Genomic DNA, 20,872 nt, shown 5'->3' on the forward strand with positions numbered 1-20,872 from the left:
AGTCTCTGCTGCAGAGAGGTGAGCTGTTAGTAAGATGAACTCTCTGACGCTTTTGATGGTTCCCGGTTTCTAAAATGCATCTCTGTAGCAGTAGTGTCTCCAAGGACACACAGGCTCAGCTGTAACTGTCATTTTATCTGGTTTAAGACACATTATTATTATAGACACACAATTGGCTGTTTTTAACTATTTATTTTAATCACAGGTGTAAATTTCGACCTCACACATCTCAATCCTAAACTATGATAGAAACAGCTGCTAGCAGTGGGTAGTTTGACTTTAGCCTGGTGGCTAAGCTAACGGTAACAAGTGTGCCAGCTGTGCTCTGTGAGGATGAGATGCTGCTCTAGAAAGCAAACAAAGGTTTGTGCAGCTCCTCTTCAGAAAAGTGTTCAGAGAGCATTAGACAAAGGCTCGTCGTGTGAGACAGGAACACAAAGTGTTTGTGCCACGTGATGCTGCAGGATTTGTTAATATGTCCATGATGGTAACATCTCCTCGTCTAACTGCAAACACATGAGCGCTCCTAACGGCAGCTATAACAGCCACACAGGCAGACTGTGTCTCACTGTTGCATTCAGGGACATTTGTTTTCCTGTAAAAAGCTGAACTCTAATCTAAGAGGATGTTACTGACAGGAAACAGCTGCATTATCTGCAGTCTGTGTGATCACAGCTGCTTCAATCATGTTTGTGTCTGCAGAGGTCAGAGGTCACAGTCTGCAGGGTCCAGCTGTCCGTCTGTGAGGAGTGACCGGTCCAAAGAGCTAAATCCAGACTTCAGTGGTGAACCTGGAGCAACGAGGTCAGAGAGCTGTGATGACTCCTTTACATGTTTGTGTTTCCTGGATAAATATGACCTGAAACATCCTCAGATTGTTACAAAGATTCATTAAAAAGAAAACAATGAAAGAGAAAAGATCCAAATGTTCGACTTGGTCATTTGCTGTTTGAGGACAGTGATGCTCATATCTGTGGGGAAAGTGTGACCTGAGTGGGTTCATGTTTGTCTTTAAAGAACAGAGCTGCTCTGATTCTCTTTGTGTCTGATCTGTTAAACAGTCTGAGAGGTCACACAGAGACCCAGCAGCTAAAGCCTGGATCATACTGGCTGCTGTTACTCCATCAGGACAACACTGAACCACAGTGGTGTGGATGTAGTGGATAAATCCCACCATACTGATGCTCAGAGTTAACCACAGGGAACAAAACCAGATGTTACCTTCAGATTGTGACCTTTGGAGTGGACGATGCAGATTTCAATAGAGAATAAATGTTGTTGTTTTTCAGCTGTGAAGAAAGAATCTAATTTTCTGAACTTAAGAATTTATGATGCTGGAAACAACATGGAGACTATAACACAACATTTCCACTGTGTTCATAGAATGAATGTAAAACTGTCAGACATTCATTAAATATGCAAAATGTCTACAGAAGCATCAGAGGGTCAGACGTGAAGCACTCAGTGATTTTGATCAAATGACTCATCAGTTATTGATCTGTACTACACTGATCTACCACGTTAGTAAAGCTGGTGTTCTGGTGGTGGAGGGAGACTCGGATCATGTTCTGGTTTTGGAGCAGTGATCTGCTGATTGTTCAGTTTAATGAGCTTCTTCAAAATCATCCCTGACATCACCACTGAAAGGACGTCCATGAAAACAGACTGAAAATTACTGATATGTTCACAATCTGAGAGTTTAAAACTTGACAGACTTGATTCAGATGAAGTTATTTGAGCAGAAACTCCTGGATTTTTATCCTGTGTTGATCTAATCCTTCATGGTTCCTCCACAGGGTGGACCAGCAGAGCTCAGAGGTTCCCAGTGGTCAGTCTGCCCAGCAGCATCAAACACAGCTGGACTCCATATTTATGGTCTGTACATGTACAACAACTACTGTTACATCTGTTCTGTTCACAGTCATCTCCATGCTGCTCTTTGTAGACCAGTGGATCGTCAGTGTGTCCAACATGGATCTGATGTTTGGCTCCATGATTTCAGTCTGATTGGCTCATTCATAAATATTCTGTTCCAGCTGCTGGAGGACAACATCATCACTTTTGTGAAGAACGAGCTGAAGAAGATCCAGAAGGTTCTGAGTCCAGATTACCCAGAATGCTTTGAGAGTCAGAGGAGCAGCAGCAGAGAGGCATTTGTGAAGATCACAGTGGACTTCCTGAGGAGAATGAAGCAGGAGGAGCTGGCTGACCGTCTGCAGAGACGTAAGAGGATTTATCTAAAGATTTAAACTTTTGGATAAATGAACATTTTCCAGAGATGGAAGATGGAGCAACATGTTTTAAAGATTAGTTCTTTTTGGAATTGAGTGTTTATTTTTCTTCTCATTCAGAGCTTCAAGCTGCAGTTTGTCATCGTAACCTTAAATCCACCCTGAAGACGAAGTTCCAGTGTGTGTTTGAGGGCATCGCTAAAGCAGGAAACCCAACCCTCCTGAATCAGATCTACACAGAGCTCTACATCACAGAGGGAGGGACTGCAGAGGTCAATGATGAACATGAGGTCAGACAGATTGAAACAGCATCCAGGAAACCAGACAGACCAGAAACAACCATCAGACAAGAAGACATCTTTAAAGCCTCACCTGGAAGAGATGAACCAATCAGAACAGTGCTGACAAAGGGAGTGGCTGGCATTGGGAAAACAGTCTTAACACAGAAATACAGCCTGGACTGGGCTGAAGACAAAGCCAACCAGGACATCCAGTTCATATTTCCATTCACTTTCAGAGAGCTGAATGTGCTGAAAGAGGAAAAGTTCAGCTTGGTGGGACTTGTTCATCACTTCTTTACTGAAACCAAAGAAGCAGGAATCTGCAGCTTTGAAGACTTCCAGGTTGTGTTCATCTTTGATGGTCTGGATGAGTGTCGACTTCCTCTGGACTTCCACAAAACTACAATCCTAACTGACCCTAGAAAGTCCACCTCAGTGGATGTGCTGCTGATAAACCTCATCAGGGGGAAACTGCTTCCCTCTGCTTGCCTCTGGATAACCACACGACCTGCAGCAGCCAATCAGATCCCTCCTGACTGTGTTGGCATGGTGACAGAGGTCAGAGGGTTCACTGACCCACAGAAGGAGGAGTACTTCAGGAAGAGATTCAGAGATGAGGAGCAGGCCAGCAGGATCATCACCCACATCAAGAAAGCTCGAAGCCTCCACATCATGTGTCACATCCCAGTCTTCTGCTGGATCACTGCTACAGTTCTGGAGGATGTGCTGAAAACCAGAGAGGGAGGACAGCTGCCCAAGACCCTGACTGAGATGTACATCCACTTCCTGGTGGTTCAGGCCAAAGTGAAGAAGGTCAAGTATGATGGAGGATCTGAGACAGATCCACACTGGAGTCCAGAGAGCAGGAAGATGATTAAGTCACTGGGAAAACTGGCTTTTGATCAGCTGCAGAAAGGAAACCTGATCTTCTATGAATCAGACCTGACAGAGTGTGGCATCGATATCAGAGCAGCCTCAGTGTACTCAGGAGTGTTCACACAGATCTTTAAAGAGGAGAAACAACTGTACCAGGACAAGGTGTTCTGCTTCATCCATCTGAGTGTTCAGGAGTTTCTGGCTGCTCTTCATGTCCATCGGACCTTCATCAACTCTGGACTCAATCTGATGGAACAACAAACAACCTCTACATGGTCTAAACTATTTAACAAACCAAACCTACAATCTCTCCACCAGAGTGCTGTGAACAAGGCCCTACAGAGTCCAAATGGACACCTGGACTTGTTCCTCCGCTTCCTCCTGGGTCTTTCCCTGCAGACCAATCAGACTCTCCTACGAGGCCTGCTGACACAGACAGGAAGTAGCTCACAGACCAATCAGGAAACAGTTCAGTACATCAAGGAGAAGCTCAGTGAGAATCTGTCTGCAGAGAAAAGCATCAATCTGATCCACTGTCTGAATGAACTGAATGATCGTTCTCTAGTGGAGGAGATCCAACAGTCCCTGAGATCAGGAAGTCTCTCCACAGATAAACTGTCTCCTGCTCAGTGGTCAGCTCTGGTCTTCATCTTACTGTCATCAGAAGAAGATCTGGATGTGTTTGACCTGAAGAAATACTCTGCTTCAGAGGAGGCTCTTCTGAGGCTGCTGCCAGTGGTCAAAGCCTCCAACAAAGCTCTGTGAGTATATTTGTACTCATGTCTTTACTTTTATAACTTTTATTCAATTTGAATTTGAATTTTAACATCCAACTGTGTCAGTAATTTATTTCACCAGGTTTTCTGTGTTTTTATGAATTTGTATCCTAAAGTTTTGGGATTTCTCCAATACAACTTTAACCTCTTTGATGCCTCCAGAACTCGGTGTACTCGAGACGCTGGATTCACCATGAACTCTGATCATCACTGCTGCTGTTATGTTATCAGTCTTTGTTTAAACACTTAGGCTGCATGTGCCTGATGTTGTGATACTTTATATTCACATGCATGCTCCTAGATACATTTCTACTGCAGGTCTATCTTTAGTCACAAATGTTGGTGAAACACTTGCTTTTACATGCATGGTGGGTCCTGCATTAAAGAAAGCATTTGAATTACTCAGTGAATCCTGGCAGCCAGAGAAACATCCTTAGTTCCACTTTAAACTAAACTCTGCTTCGGTCTTCCACAGTGTGTTTGTTGTTTCTTTGTTGTTGTTGGCCTGCTCTCTCCTTTCACTCCAATCTGGTTGCAGCAGATGTTTGTCCCTCCCTGAACCTGCAGACTTGGGTGCAGCACCTCAGTTCATCTTCAGTCTGAAACCAGCTGTTGTAGCTATATCCCCTCAAGCACACCTTCCCTGGTCATCTCTGCTGTGGTTGCTATAAAATTCAATCTTGATTTAAAAAAAAGAACAAAAAACCTCAAGTCAGACTTGATGCCATTTGTTGGCAGCATGGTGCCTGTTTGTTAGTCTTTGATGATAAACTGCAGCACAGTCTAAAGCAAACCTTCTGACTTTATTGACTTTATGCATGTATATATTCTTCCTGTTCACCTTGGACACACAGCAGCTCTCTGTTTGTTGTGATTGGATCTAGAACAGCCAACATATCCTAATCTAGATGATTTCTAAGGTGGTATCTGGGAGGAAAAGTTAAGAATCAGCTTGGATGGCCTGTACTGTATGATGGCCTTGGTTGCACCACATTGATAGCCATGCAGGGTGGTTCACTCCTTGGGCAAGGAGACCGAGGAGTGAGCCACCCTTGGTCAAAGCTTGGCCATTCAAGCTCAATGTTTTCCCCTTGTTGGTTGATGATAGTATTTTTTTTTTACCTGACTTATAGTCATCATTGTCTTCAAATTAACTCACACACTGCTGACTGCTGTAGCTTACCTGGCTGAGCAGGTGACCCATGTACTGAAGGTTAGAGTCGTGACTCCAGGGCCTGGTTTGAGTCTGCCCAAGACCATTTCCTGTGTGTTATTCTCCTCACTTCTCCCTCCCTTCCTGTCTTCTCTGTCCTATACAGTGAAGACAAAAGGCCTCAAGTTGTGAAAACTCTTCCCCTTCATCATCTTCCAAATCATCTCTCTCATCTAACATCACCTGTATTCTCTGTGTAGAGAATCTTTTCACAATCTTGAATGATAAGGATCCAAGTGGGTAAAGTTATTTATTTGTTGTGTTCCTATTTGCAGCTGGGATAGATTAAGAAAACCTATCGGCTGCCCAAATTACATCCAGTTTAGAAGACAAACATTGAGTGAACTGTTTGTTTCATCATCCTTCACAACTCATCAACCAGGTGTCACAAACTGCAGCAGGACAGTACAAAGCATGTCATACTGGATGGCTGCAACAACTAGAGTTTTACCTACCTTTGGTATTTCGTGACAGCATGAGCGTAATATTTACTGAACAGAGTCGTCTTCTGTAATCTTTTCAGATTCAGTTTCAGAACACTGTATTTATTTTCAAGGGGCAATTAGGATACCGAGCTTTCCAACCGTACATACAATACACAAACATCACATTGGGGAGACGGGTCAGGCTAGGTAGCTGGCCGGTCAGCCGCTAGAGCAGCGACCCGGAACCGAACAGCAGAAAATGCACAACATCAGGAAAGATGAGGAGAAAAAATAACTCCTCCCAGACTGAGCTCCAGCAGGGAGATCAGTTTGAGAACAGACAAAAAAAATGACCTTAGCGCAGAGCACATGAAAACTCTTAATGCGCCATAGAAACACATGACAAGCAACAGGGATGGGTAAAAGGTGAGAGACAGCCGGTGTAGACAGCGCATCCGGGCCTGCAGCATTTGCGCTGGTCCCCTCGACCCACCGTCTGCACCGGGAGGGGATAAGCATGCTTAGGATGGGAAGGAACAGTCTAAACACCGTCTGTTATCAGGGTGAGATTTGTTCAGCTCCAGCCTTGAGACCACAGCTCGCGCCGGTATGTTAGCCGCATGAGATGATGGTGGCTTTCTTTGGTCCGAACAACTGCATGTCAATTTCACAGCTGATCTAACAGTGCGTCACTCGTCTCTCAATCTCCCGTTGGAGAGCCACGAGCTTCTTCGAGAGGTTATCGGTTTTGCGCTCAAAGAGCAAAGTCTGAGAACTCATGACCGCCATGAGCTTCTTCAAGATCTTATCCGTGCTGCGTTCAATGAGCCCATTTTGAGAAGTCACGACCCGTCCCATTGTTTCAGTCACAGCGGGCAGCCTTGTGGGGTTTTGAACAGCTGATTCCGCTTTCTTTAATCTTCAATAAGCCAGGGCCAAGCCAGCTCAGATCAGCAAGAACCCTTTGCTGCTGTGAATGTCCGTGCTGCTATATTTCAGTATCAGGCTCTAAATGTACAAATGGATCTGAGAAGCTTTCCAATCATGTTTCTACTAGATTTACAGTTTGTTTTCATGTCGTCTGACTCAGATGGTGGAGCAGGTGGAGCTTACAAGGAGTAAGTGCTGCTATAGAAGAATAGTTGTGTTTTAATGAAGTTATTTAGTTAACCAATAATTGTATTGCATGCTGGCATTAAAAATGTTTTATTTGACTGATTTAATTGTTTGTTTGTTTTCTTCCAGACTGAGCGGCTGTAACCTGTCAGAGAGAAGCTGTGATGCTCTGTCCTCAGTTCTCAACTCCCAGTCCTCTAGTCTGAAAGAGCTGGACCTGAGTAACAATGACCTGCGGGATTCAGGAGTGAAGCTTCTGTCTGCTGCACTGCAGAGTCCACATTGTACACTGGAAACTCTCAGGTCAGGATCCAAACATATCATTAAATGATATCATTGTTTAAACAACCAAGCTTTATAGAATTGGCAGGTGAACTTTTCGTTATCTTCGGATTGCTTAGGAGATTCTTAATTACTGTCTGAAGATTTTATTGCAGTCACATATTTTGTTTTAATGGTCAAACAGAATTATTGTTCAGTTCAATGAGCAGGTAGCTGTGAGATTCATAATAATGAGGTATATTTGTATTAAAGATGACTAAACTTGAACAGTAGCTGTGAGTTACTTTGTTTACTCATGTGTGCTGATGTTGTGAGTAATTTAAAGCTGAAGTAAACTTGTAATGAGTTTAATAGAGTTTCTGAAGTAAGTGTACTTGGAGACATTTATGTGTTTACTAAAGTCCAGGAGCAGGAGGCTGTGTGTAGCATAGAGGAACCCAGACCTCAGCTTTGTCTCCTGGTTTCTGTTGCTGCTGTTACAGTTTCCCCTCATCGTTCCTTCAACAGTCTCCTCACTGTAACAAATCAAAGTGTTACTGTATAGATTCACATCTGAATGTTGCCATGTGCTATTAAAACTGAAAGCGATGTTTCATACACCCACGTGGTTCAGTCACACAGTAACTGATGGTAATTAATGTTTGTGTTGAGCACATCGTACAGGTCAGCTGCTCCACACAGATCTCAGGTTTACATGCTGGAACAGTTTGTGATCATGAAGGATAAACCTCACTTCCTCTTTGTTTCATACAGATGTGACATGAACAATAACACATTCATGAAATCCTTTTAGGAACACAAACACTATTGTAGCTGGAGAATATTTGAATGTAGGAGAATGTAGGGGATCATAAACGACAGTAATAACTAACCACCTGTCAGAGGTTGTGTGTGGAGGCGTGGAAGAGATGACCCAAATGCTGGACTCACGGTGCAGAAATGAAGAGGATTTATTGGAGGGTGAGTGAACAAAGCAGGAACGACGGAGTGACTGGCTGGCTGGCTGAAAGACTGGAAGAATGGCTGGCTGACTAACTGAACATACAGACGGAGGGACGACATGAACATCAACATCAATGACACGACAGACAACTGGTGAAACCGAGGAACTTAAATACACAGGTTGAATGATGACAATGATTGGAAACAGGTGAGTACAGGGCTGAACATAATCTGACTAATGACACGGGAGACAAGTTGACACGGGAAAAAACAGGAAGTGAGAACATTAATGTGGCGAACTAAACTGAACATGAACAAACTGAAATCACTGGGTCAACGACCCAGGAACCCTGACACCACCACCTCACCATTTGGGTTGGTAGCTGCATGTTGACGGACAAAGTGTGGACTTTATACAAGTTTTTAAATTGTGTTGATCGGCCACGTAAAACCAGAGTTATGATAAAATATCTGCAATGTTTGGTTTTCTTCCTGAATAGTATCGTTGTTTATAACAACGATAGTATTCAGTATTTATTGCAACAAACTTTGTTGTTTGCAAAACTCAGTAACTTTTTTGAAGAAGTAACTATATAATTAATTTCTCAACATTGGTCATTATATCCTGTATTTTGCAGACAGAGTTACAGACTCTCTCCCAGACCACAGACTCATAATACAAGTCAGAGCTTTATAAAAATAGAAAAAATAAAGTTGTGTTTTCAAAATTGGAGTTCAAGTTATTTTTACTTCCAATAGTGTTAACATGCTACTGGTCATGAACAAGGTTGTTTTTAATTTTCATTGTAAGTGGGCTAAAGCAGTTAATTAAAAGTAGTCTAACATAAATGTAAATGCTGTAATTTGATTACTTTAATAAACTATGTAACTTGGATGGATAAGATGCTGGCGTGACCACAGTGCACACGTCTGCTGTTGCTCACAGTGGTCCAAGGGACGCTCAGGGAGTTTGTGTGTGTCACGGCCGGGCGGATCGCACACAGTAATGCGGCGTGCCCGTGTGGCGTGCTGGCTAGACCCAAGCGCGGCGAAGGCTAGCGGTGGGTTTGGAGCAGACACGCAGTTATTCTAGTAATGACCTGAGCACGAAGCGTGGCTTCGGAACGGTCGTTACAGACAGAGAGCGAGCGGAGCCGGGAAGAGAAAAAGGATTGAAAGGGATTGTAACTCACAGTTGCTGAATCAGGCGGAGACTGACGTCGGCAGAGTTTCGGAGCTCCTGACACGAGGATACTGATGTCTGAGCGGCGAACAGGTGGGTGGCGTCTCTCTTTTAACCCCGGCCCCGTGATCAGCTGATCACAGCCGATCACCGGCTGACAGGACCCCCCCCCCGAGGACCGGCACCCGACGGGCCAGGACGGCGGCGACGGAAATCCGAGATGAGGGAAGGATCCAAGATGAAGCGGGACGGCACCCAGGAGCGCTCATCAGGGCCGTAGCCAGCCCAGTCCACCAAATACTGGACCCCCCGGCCCCGGGGACGGGAGTCCAAGATCCGACGGACAGTGTAGACAGGACCCCCATCGACGATCCTGGGCGGGGGCGGGGCCCGGGAGGGGGGCGCCAGTGGGGAAGCGACGTGCCGCTTAAGCTGCGAGACGTGGAAAACCGGGTGGACCTTCATGGCGGGCGGAAGCCGGAGACGGTAAGCCACGGGGTTGAGCCGGGCGGTGACTTCGTACGGGCCGACGAACCGGGGAGCGAGCTTCTTGGACTCGCCGCGCAGCCGTAGGTGCTTAGTGGAGAGCCAGACGCGGTCCCCCGGCCGGAAGGGGTGACCCGGGCGGTGGCGGCGACGATGCTGCCGGGTGTACAGAGCGTTGGCCCGGGAAATGGCAGCCCGCGCCTTGATCCAGGCCTGGCGACAGCGGCGGACCATCTGTTCAGCAGCCGGCACGTCGACCTCCGCTTCCTGATGGCTGAAGATAGGAGGTTGAAATCCATGACAGACCTCAAAGGGCGAGAGACCGGTGGCGGAAGAGATGTGAAGGTTATGAGACAACTCAGCCCACACCAGGTAACGAGGCCATAGCGACGGTTGGGCGGAGACGAAGCACCGTAAGAAGCGCCCCAACTGTTGATTGGTCCGTTCAACCTGCCCATTGGTCTGAGGGTGATAGCCGGACGAGAGGCTGGGAGATGCTCCTATCAGGCGGCAGAAGGCCTTCCAGAACCTGGCGGTGAACTGTGGCCCCCGATCGGAGACTATGTCCTTGGGGAATCCGTGAAGCCGGACGACATGGTCCAGGAGGAGCTCGGCCGTCCGTTTGGCGGAGGGGAGGCCGGCCAGGGCGACCAGGTGCACCGCCTTAGAAAACCGGTCCACAAAGGTGAGGATGGTGTCAAGACCGTCCACAGATGGAAGGCCGGTAACAAAGTCAAGGCCGACATGGGACCAGGGACGTCTCGGCACCGGGAGAGGGTGAAGGTCGCCAGCGGGCGGCTGGGTGGAGGACTTGGCCCGAGCACAGGTGTCACAGGCGGAAACGAAGTCACGGACGTCCCGAGTCATGGAGGGCCACCAGAAGGCACGACGGAGGAGCTGGAGGGTTCTGTCGGGCCCTGGGTGACCAGAGAGCGGGGAGGAGTGAGCCCAGAGCAAGGCCTCCTGACGGCACCGGGATGGCACATAGAGCCGCCCAGCTGGGGTCTCCGGCGGAGGCGGTTCGGCGGTCAGGGCGTCCCGGATAGAGTCCTCCAAGGGCCACCGAAGGGGGGCAGCGAAACAATGAGACGGTAGGATAGGTCCAGGGTCTGACGTGAAGTCGTCCTGGGCGAACTGCCTGGAGAGGGCGTCTGCCTTGGTGTTCTTGGAGCCAGGGCGGTAGGCGAGGTGGAAGTTGTACGGTTCGAAGAATAAGGCCCAACGGGCCTGCCTTGGGTTGAGCTGCTTGGCAGAACGAATGTGGATCAGGTTCTGGTGATCAGTCCAGATCAGAAATGGTTCTTTCGCTCCCAGGAGCCAATGCCGCCATTCTTCCAAGGCCCACTTGATGGCCAGGAGTTCCCGGTCGCCGACACCATACCGTCGCTGCGTGTCAGAGAACTTCCTTGAAAAATAGCAGCACGGGTGAAGTTTTCCATCCGGGCCATGTTGAGAGAGGACGGCGCCAGCGCCAACATCGGAGGCATCCACCTCCACCACAAAATCTCCGGCAGGATCAGGGTGGAGCAGGACGGGAGCTGTAGCAAACCGACGGATAAGGTCTCGGAAGGCCAGTTTCGCACCAGGGGGGAGGCAGAAGGGCCTGGGCAGGTTAGCTGGTTTAGTGAGGGATGTCAGTGGCGCGACAATGGTGCTGAAATTGCGGATAAAGCGCCGATAAAAATTGGCAAAGCCCAGGAAGCTCTGTAGCTGCTTAAGGCTGGAAGGCTGAGGCCACTGGGTCACGGCTTGGAGCTTTTGCGGGTCCATGGTCAGGCCATTGGAGGAGATGGTGAAGCCCAGGAAGGTAGTGGACCGTTGATGGAAGGCACACTTTTCCAGTTTGCAGAACAGCTGGTACTCGAGCAGCCTGCTTAGCACGGCCCGCACATGGCGAATATGGTCCACTTCGGTGCGGGAGTAGATCAGGATGTCATCCAGATAGGCAAACACCCATCGGCCCAGCATGTCCCGCAAGACATCATTGATCAGGTGTTGGAAGACAGCAGGGCTGTTGCAGAGGCCGAAGGGCATCACCAGATACTCCCAGTGCCCGTTAGGGGTGATGAAGGCCGTCTTCCATTCGTCCCCTTCTCTAATCCGCACCAAATTGTAAGCGCTGCGTAGGTCTAGTTTGGTGAAGATGCAGGCCTGGGAGAGGGAATCGAGCGCGGTGGATAGCAGAGGAAGAGGATGGCGGTTCTTAACGGTGATTTTATTCAAGCCTCGGTAGTCTATACAGGGGCGAAGCCCGCCGTCTTTCTTCTTTACAAAGAAGAACCCCGCAGCTGCAGGGGAGGTAGAAGGGCGAATGAAGCCCTGTTGGAGAGCCTCAGTGACGTACTCCTCCATGGCTTTGTTCTCTGCGGTTGACAGCGAGAACAGGCGACCACGAGGAGGGACTGCTCCCGGGAGGAGCTCGATGGCCATGTCGTAGGAGCGACGAGGAGGGAGAGCGGAGGCTCGCCTCTTACTGAAGACCTCGGACAGGTCATGGTAAGCCGGAGGGATCCTATCCAGATCGACGGGCTCCGGGGGTGACGCCTCTTCTGGCTTTGAGTCCTGTCCAGTCCGGAGGAGAAGGCAGCGGCGTGAACACCGGGGACCCCAGTCCAGGATCTGGCAGGAAGACCAGGAGACGTGGGGGTCATGTCGACGGAACCAGGGGTATCCGAGGATGAGAGGAGAGGAAGAGGCCGAGACTACTAGAAACCGGATCTCCTCCTGATGATCCCCGACAGACATGCGGACTGGCTGGGTCTGGAACTGGACCGGGTAGGGTTGGAGTGGTCGCCCGTCTACTGAGGTCACCGGGAGAAATCGGTCGACGGAAGTCAATGGGATGCGGAGCCGAGAGGCTAGTTTTTGGTCGATGAAGTTCTCGGCGGCTCCGGTGTCCAGGAGGGCTTCGGATGAGAGCTGTTGGTGTTTCAGGTGAAATGTGACCGGTAACAGAAAACGAGAGGGATCGGAGGAGTGGGAAGGGCCAGGTGGGACACCCCCGCAGTCTACCTGGCGTCGTCGTTTCCCGGCTGTAGCGGGCACTGGGGACGACGGTGTCGAGCTGATCCACAGTAGGCGCAGAGGCCCTCACGCCAGCGTCTCTCTTTCTCCTCTTTGGGGAGTCCACCCAGCTGCATGGGCTCCTCGCTGGATGTGCTGCTTGGGCTAGCCGTGGCTCCATCAGAGGGGGGAGGAGGTCGCGACGACGTGGTCCGCTGAGGCTGGAAGGGTCTTAAGGCCCGAGGGGCATGGCGAGGCCGCGACATCACGCGTTGGTCGATCTTCAGGGCAAGGTCCACGGCCTCATCCAAGGTCTTTGGGGCCTCACGGCCGGCCATCTCGTCTCTGATGTAATCAGCCAGCCCCTCTAGAAAGATGGAGCGCAGAGAAGCATCTCCCCATTGAAGCTTAGCAGCCAGGGTGCGGAATTGGGAGGCGAAGTAACAGACTGGTCGGCTGCCCTGGCGTAGATGAAGCAGCTGTGACTCCACTTCCACTTCACTGCTGGGGGGAACGAAAGTCTTTTTTAACTCCTCCACAAACAGAGCATAGTCATTACACGCTGCAGACTTATTGTTGTAGAGAGCCGCGGCCCATTCCTGAGCCTGGCCAGACAAGAGAGAGGTGAGCATCGCCACTTTTGCACGGGCAGTGGCGTATTTAGTGGGTTGACATTCAAACATCATGTCTAAGGTGGCGAGCAATCCATCAGGCCGGCCGTCTACTCCGTTCCACTTGTCGGGTAGTCCGATCCGGGGTTCAGCGCTCACCGGCGCTGGCTGACGTTGCAGCGAGGTGACGGAAGAGGAAAGCTGGAGGACAGTTTCGGTGAGAGACTCCATCTTTGTGCTCATCCGATCCACCACACCGCGAAGATATAACACTTCGGCTTTCAGCCGTTCGAATTCCGCTGGGTCTATATGCGGCTCAGACATCCTGTCACGGCCGGGCGGATCGCACACAGTAATGCGGCGTGCCCGTGTGGCGTGCTGGCTAGACCCAAGCGCGGCGAAGGCTAGCGGTGGGTTTGGAGCAGACACGCAGTTATTCTAGTAATGACCTGAGCACGAAGCGTGGCTTCGGAACGGTCGTTACAGACAGAGAGCGAGCGGAGCCGGGAAGAGAAAAAGGATTGAAAGGGATTGTAACTCACAGTTGCTGAATCAGGCGGAGACTGACGTCGGCAGAGTTTCGGAGCTCCTGACACGAGGATACTGATGTCTGAGCGGCGAACAGGTGGGTGGCGTCTCTCTTTTAACCCCGGCCCCGTGATCAGCTGATCACAGCCGATCACCGGCTGACAGTGTGTTCGCTCAGACACATGAAACATTAGAGGGAACATTGGCGGTGACTGGCAGGGAAAAGGGGATTGATAAGACTTACTGTAAATATAATTATGTATGAATTGAAAAAGGAACAACTAAAATGTTCCAGCTGAAAAAATGAAATCAGTTTCAGTTTATAGGCTCTGTTTGTTTTCTTTACAATTCCAACCTTTTATTTTGAAATGAGCTGCTCATTCCTGTTTAGAGTTGATGAGCTGGTGTGGGTGAGAGGACTCAGGCAGCCTGACAGAGTTGATGTCCAGGTCTTCCCTGCTTGTCCTGATATACATAAACATGAGTATCCTTGCAGGTCAGATCTCATCAGTCACACCTGTTAGTGCAGCTCTCCTCTAGATTGTAGTGCTTGTAAAACTAGGATGATTTTAGGAGCCTGGACCGCAGATCTAAGGGAAGATATGACTTGGAAAGACTAAACCAACCTATTAGAGGTGTTCAAACTAACATAGATAAATACTCAGATTTACACCTTTAGTGTCTCACAAAGGGTTGAAAAGTGAATGTGCACAGAGAGGTTGGTGGTGAGACGGGCACTTCCAGCACTGTAGATGTGTTCCAGCTCAGTGTTCATGGAAATAATCCGGAGAGCAGGATTCCTTGATGAATGTCACATCTTCTTAAAGTTATAATCCACAGGGAAAACTGTGAATCAGAAGAATCAGAATCAGAAAGGGTTTTATTTGCCAAATGTTGAGCAGGTTTACAACATTAGGAAATTGCTGCGGTGCTTCAGTGCAAACATACTGTCATAAATTGCGATTAAGTAGACATGAAAAAATAAAAGTAAGAATAAGAATTAAAAGTGCTACGTAGAAAGATATATGCATGAGATATACATGAGATATATACATGAGAATAAGAATTAAAAGTGCTACGTAGAAAGATATATACATGAGTGCAGGTGGTGATCAGTGCCAAACATGGAATGATGCAGTGACACAGCGTAGGGTCATGTGTTAGTGGTGGGAACAGTCATACGGTTATTGTTCATGTGTCCAACAGCAGAGGGGAAGAAACTGTTCTTGTGGCGAGAGGTTCTGGTGTGAATGGACCGGAGCCTCCTGCCTGAGGGGAGCAGGTCAAACAGACTGTATCCAGGGTGAGAAGGGTCAGCTGAGATCCGAGCTGCACGCCACAGTGTCCTGGAGGTGTACAGGTCCTGCAAAGATGGGAGTCTGCAGCCAATCACCTTCTCAGCAGAGCGCACAACACGCTGCAGTCTCTGTTTGTCCCTGATAGTGGCTCCAGCGTACCACACGGTGATGGAGGAGGTGAGGATGGACTCGATGATTGCAGTGTAGAATTGCATCATCGTCCGTGTTGGTAGGTTGAATTTCTTCAGCTGCCTCAGGAAGTACATCCTCTGCTGGGCTTTCTTGATGACGGAGGTGATGGTGGGCTCCCACTTCAGGTCCTGGGTGATGGTGGTACCCAGGAAGCGGAATGAGTCCACAGAGGTGATGGGGGTATCAGTCAGGATGATGGGGGGGAGTGGGGCTATGTGCTTCCTGAAGTCCACAATAATCTCCACTGTCTTCTGGGCATTCAGCACCAGGTTGTTGTGGCTGCACCAAGACACCAGACGTTCAACCTCCCTCCTGTAGGCAGACTCATCCCCGTCCGAGATGAGCCCAATAACGGTGGTGTCATCTGCAAACTTTATTAGCTTGACAGACTGGTGGGTGGAGGTGCAGCAGTTGGTGTACAGGGAGAAGAGCAGAGGAGAAAGAACACAGCCCTGAGGGGAGCCGGTGCTGATGGTCCGAGAGTCCGAGACATTCTTTCCCAGCCTCACATGCTGCTTCCTGTCCGTCAGGAAGTCAGTGATCCACCGGCAGATGGGATTAGGCACATTCATCTGGGAAAGCTTGCCTCGGAGATGGTCTGGAAGGATGGTGTTGAAGGCAGAGCTGAAGTCCACAAACAGGATCCTGGCGTAGGTTCCTGGGGAGTCCAGATGCTGCAGGATGAAGTGTAGGGCCATGTTGATGGCGTCATCTACAGACCTGTTGGCTCTGTATGCAAACTGCAGGGGGTCCAGGAGGGGGGCCGTGAGGGTCTTGAGATGGGAGAGAACTAGGCGCTCAAATGACTTCATGACCACAGATGTCAGAGCCACGGGTCTGTAGTCATTTAGTCCAGTGATCCTAGGTTTCTTGGGGACAGGGATTATGGTAGAGGACTTGAAGCAGGCAGGCACATGACATGCCTGCAGTGAGGAGTTGAAAATGCCAGAAAACACTGGGGCCAGCTCGTTTGCACAGTGTCTGAGGGTGGCAGGAGACACACCGTCTGGGCCGGGAGCTTTTCGAGCATTCAGACTCTTAAACTGCTTCCTCACATCTGCTTCATGAATATGAAGAGTTGTGGTGGGAGGAGGTGGTGTGAAATCCTCTTTTGTGTGGGGTGAGGAGGGGGGTGTTGTAGGTGAACAGTTTGAAGGTGGTGATGGCTCTATGGAGGGGGGAGAGGTGGGGGAATGAGTGTCCAAAGTGTCTCTATTGTTGGGGCCGTTGGAGGTGTGAAGGCTGCCTGATGGCTCGTCAAAACGGCAGTAAAAATCGTTAAGGGTGTTGGCTAAGAGCAAGTCGTCAGTGGAGTGGGGGGTTTTAGGCTTGTAGTTTGTGATATTCCTAAAACCTTTCCACACAGAGGCCGAGTCATTCTCTGAGATCTGCTGCTGCATCTTCTCAGAGTGCTGATGTTTAGCAATGTCCACTTCTTTAGTGAACCTGTACTTGGCCTCTCTGTAGCAGTCCCTGTCTCCGCTTCTGAACGCCTTTCTCTTTTCCAGCCACAGCTTTTTGAGTTTAGGAGTAAACCAGGGTTTGTCATTGTTATAACTCACCCTGGTGCGTGATGGCACAATGCTGTCCTCACAGAAGTGGATATAGGAGGTGACAGTGTCCGTAAACTCGTCCAAGCTGTTAGAAGCAGCCTTCAGTGTGTCCCAGTCTGTAGACTCCAAGCACGTGCGAAGCTCCTCCACAGCCTCGTTGCTCCACAGTTTTTTGGTCCTCACGACAGGTTTGGAGAGCTTCAGCCTCTGTCTGTACGCGGGGATTAGGTGGATCATGACGTGGTCAGAAAGTCCGAGTGAAGCGCGGGGCACCGCACGATAGGCCCCGCTGATTGTGCTGTAACAGTGGTCTAATGTCCTCTCCTCTCTGGTCAGGCATTTAATATACTGCTTGTATTTGGGAAGCTCATGGCTCAGATTGGCTTTGTTAAAGTCCCCAAGAGCAATGATGAGAGAGTCCGGGTATGTCCGCTCCATGTGCAGTGTCTGCTCCGCGAGTGCGCACTGAGCTGCCTGCGCATCCGCATCTGGCGGGATGTAAACAGCGGCCAGGATGAATGAAGCAAACTCCCGCGGAGAATAAAACGGTTTGCAGTGAATAAAAAGGTATTCCAGAGAGGGAGAGCAGTGCTGAGCAATCACTGTTACATCTGTGCACCAGCCACTATTGATGTAGAAGCAGACACCTCCACCTTTTTTCTTACCGGAGAGAGAGGCCTGGCGGTCTGGGATGTTCTCACTGAGCCACGACTCCGTAAAACATAAGACACAGGAGGAGGCAAAGTCTCTGTTCATGCTTCTCATCAGGGCCAGTTCGTCGATCTTATTCCCGAGTGAGCGTACATTGGAAAGGAAGATCCCAGGAAGAGCAGTTCGCAGTCCGCGTCTCCTCAGACGCACGAGTGCGCCGGCTCGCTTTCCTCTCTTTCGGCGTCTCACTTTCCTGATCAGAGTCTGCAGTAAATCTGCCGCAGATGCGACAAATATTGGGAATAAATCCACAGGCGTTGTAGTCCTGTAGTTAAGAAGCTCTTCTCTGGTGTAAGAATATCCAGAGGAGTGCCCAGACACAGAAGAAATGCACAAAAACAAAACAGAAGTAACGCACTGAAGCACCAGGGCATCCATACGCGGCGCCATCTTGGATCTGGAAACTGTCGATCTGATATCTAGTCAACCAATCAGGTGTTTACATGCCCTTCACTGATCTCCAGCCCCACCTTATTATCAGTTTCTCTCTCTTTTACATCTGAATTATCTTCACTTCACATTTCAGTCAGTTCAGATTTCATTAGCACGTTCACTTTAGCATAATCCATTTTAATCCAAACACCTTTCTCTTTAAACTCTGTTTGTCAGTCACAGTATATCCAGTACAATCCTCTTTTTCACTGCGTCACACACATTCAGAGATCAGAGTGTCCTGTGTGTGCTCTCATTCACTCACACTCACTCTCATATGGCTGAAGTCTGTTTGTACACAGGCTGTCAGCTGGCCTGAGTTCGGCCTGTCTCTAAAATCATTATTTTATTACTTTTATTCTGATTCATCAAAGCCAAACTCAAACATATTTATATTTACTGATTATGTTCTCATCAATAATTAACAGTCAGTACATTCAGATATGAATCATAATTCAGTGTTTAACATATTATCACAGATGGACTGCACAGGAGATCTCCTTTATGAAGAAACTGTGAAAGTTTGTCCAACAGTGGGAAACATTTCAGAGAACATCTCAGAGAATATCTGTGAAGCAGAAACTAAACATAATAATAGAAAAAAAGCCAAATAATGATCCAAATCCTGCTCTGAGACTATCAGACAGTAAAGGCTTCCAAAGACTGCTCACCTCTCAGACTTACTTAAAGATGCTGGTGCTGTCCACAGATCAGCTGACCTGCTGGGTCTCCATGATCAGCTTTGTTTCTTGGAGATAAAGGCTGAAGCTTTTAGAGCTTCAGTTCTCCAGAGCAGCAGGATGTCTGAGGTCCGCAGAAACACAAAAACACAGCAGCTAAAAATAGTTGTTCAAAGAAAACGAGGTGGGAGCTGCTGATTCCTGAGCTTTGATACTGGATTAGCTTCAGTAGTTATTCCAATCACTGCTGTAGGAGCTACATTTAGTCACAGCTGACTGTCTTCTTTGAACAATCACAATGACTACTGTTCTAAAAAACAAGCACACAAAGAACCAATGAGAGAGTAGAACATGATAAAGAGCTCCTGTGATGGTGGCAAAGAAATGAGCAGCAGACGGCCGTCTACATGTTGTAGTGGTTTACAGTCACCAGGGGGCGCCGTCACGGCCACGCAGTCAGTGGGCTGCTCTGCTTGTGCTAATGTTGGTGAAGCTGAAGTGAAAGCGAGTGTTAAAACAATGAAAAGTGTCCACTGCAGCCTCCATCTGAGCTTGTCATGTTCTTCTTCTTTGATCCTTCGTGTTTGTGCTGAACACTGCTGTCGCTCTCTTCCCTGTTCCCGCCCACTTTCTAACCAATCAGCATTGGAGCGTGCACAGCGTCGTCCACACTGAGCTTTGTTGTGAGCGCATGGACTCGTCTGCAGAACATTTGTATGGGCTCAAAATGTGGTCATAAATATTTTGTACTTGTAAATCAGGATTTGTATGTGTAAAAAAGATTTGTGTGTGTGTGTAAAAAAGATTTGTGTGTGTGTAAATAAGATTTGTGTGTGGACTTAGCCAAAAAAAACCCCTGCAAGTTACAAGTACGAATTTTGACCCTATTTTTCTTCCTTTCATCTGATTGGTCAATGTCATGTCAATCAGAAATGTAACTATCCAATCAGAGAACAGATGGGTTTGGCTGTCGGAGGGGCACTTTTTTGACCTGACGTTCCCGTCACAAGTGTCTTCTAAGTGAAGCTACCAGGTTCAGGTCCAGCTCTGTTTATCTGGAGCTGCAGTAAATGATCCGTCCTCACAAAGCAACACAGACACCAGATATGCAAACACAGCATCATACAACACAACCAAGAGATCCAAAGAATCATCTCTGCATTTCTGTGGCTGATGCTGCTGGAACGAAGCTGTTTGAAACCTTGTTGTTCTGCACTTTGGGACCTGAAGAGGACCCTGAACCTCTGTGCAGAGGGTTCAACTCTGAGGATTCCTGTTCAGTTTTTTTTATTTCACACGGCAAAACTTGACAACTTTATGATAAATGTACGACTTCAATGTGAAAAATTCATTTTTTTCTCTTGTTTGTTTGAAGCTGCTTCCTGTTGGCTTCAGCTGTTTGGAGTTTCCATTTTCTAAACTTCTACATTCTGAACCTTCTTCAGCTCTGAACAGATGATGAAACACTGAATGATTTCAAGCTCACACTTTGTCTAATAAACTTACATCTTTCATTCTTTTTACAGATTGAAAGACTGTGATTTGTCAGAGATCAGCTGTGATTATCTGGCAGCAGCGCTGAAGTCCAACCCCTCGTATCCCAGAGTGCTGGACCTGAGTGGAACCTACAACAACCTGCAGGATTCAGGAGTGAAGCAGCTGTGTGTTCTTCTGGAGAATCCACGATGTCGATTTGAAACTCTGAGGTCAGTCACATGTTTTAGTTGTGCTGAGATGACTATGATGTGAAAGTTGTGCTGACACTGTGGATCAGTAGGCCCACACACCTCTATACAGGAAGTCTGGTTCTACTCTTTGTAGAATTTCTGATCCCTGATCCTCTGAGTCTGACTCAGTAGATAATGCAGAGTTCTGAGCTGATGTGGGTGAGAGGACTCAGGCAGCCTGACAGAGTTGATGTCCAGGTCTTCCCTGCTTGTCCTGATACACATAAACATGAGTATCCTTGCAGGTCAGATCTCATCAGTCACACCTGTTAGTGCAGCTGTCCTCTAGATTGTAGTGCTTGTAAAACTAGGATGATTTTAGGAGC

At 48.3% G+C, this 20,872-nt stretch overlaps 1 protein-coding gene across 1 annotated transcript; it reads left to right on the forward strand.

Annotated features, from left to right (window-relative positions):
• The first annotated feature begins 242 nt into the window (after nt 1-242).
• On the forward strand, nt 243-20,568 carry LOC146679499 (protein NLRC3-like). The gene is made up of 6 exons (XM_085450385.1): nt 243-268; nt 1,797-1,875; nt 2,037-2,223; nt 2,352-4,149; nt 7,048-7,221; nt 20,346-20,568. Exons 1-6 carry the CDS (start codon nt 243-245, stop codon nt 20,566-20,568), a joined length of 2,487 nt encoding a protein of 828 aa, XP_085306511.1.
• Nucleotides 20,569-20,872: the final 304 nt, after the last annotated feature.

This window comes from Copadichromis virginalis, unplaced genomic scaffold, assembly GCF_057382275.1.
Source record: "Copadichromis virginalis isolate Kocher_CV1m ecotype Utaka unplaced genomic scaffold, C_Virginalis_male_GT1.1 unmapped_scaffold_1, whole genome shotgun sequence".
NCBI lineage: Eukaryota > Metazoa > Chordata > Actinopteri > Cichliformes > Cichlidae > Copadichromis > Copadichromis virginalis.

Excerpts from the sequence above, each read along its gene's own strand:
- LOC146679499 (XM_085450385.1), top strand. The coding sequence starts at position 243 with ATGATAGAAACAGCTGCTAGCAGTGG. Across the intron at positions 269-1,796 it reads GAAACAGCTGCTAGCAGTGG|GGTGGACCAGCAGAGCTCAG; the intron begins GTAGTTTGACTT and ends GTTCCTCCACAG. Across the intron at positions 4,150-7,047 it reads AAAGCCTCCAACAAAGCTCT|ACTGAGCGGCTGTAACCTGT; the intron begins GTGAGTATATTT and ends GTTTTCTTCCAG.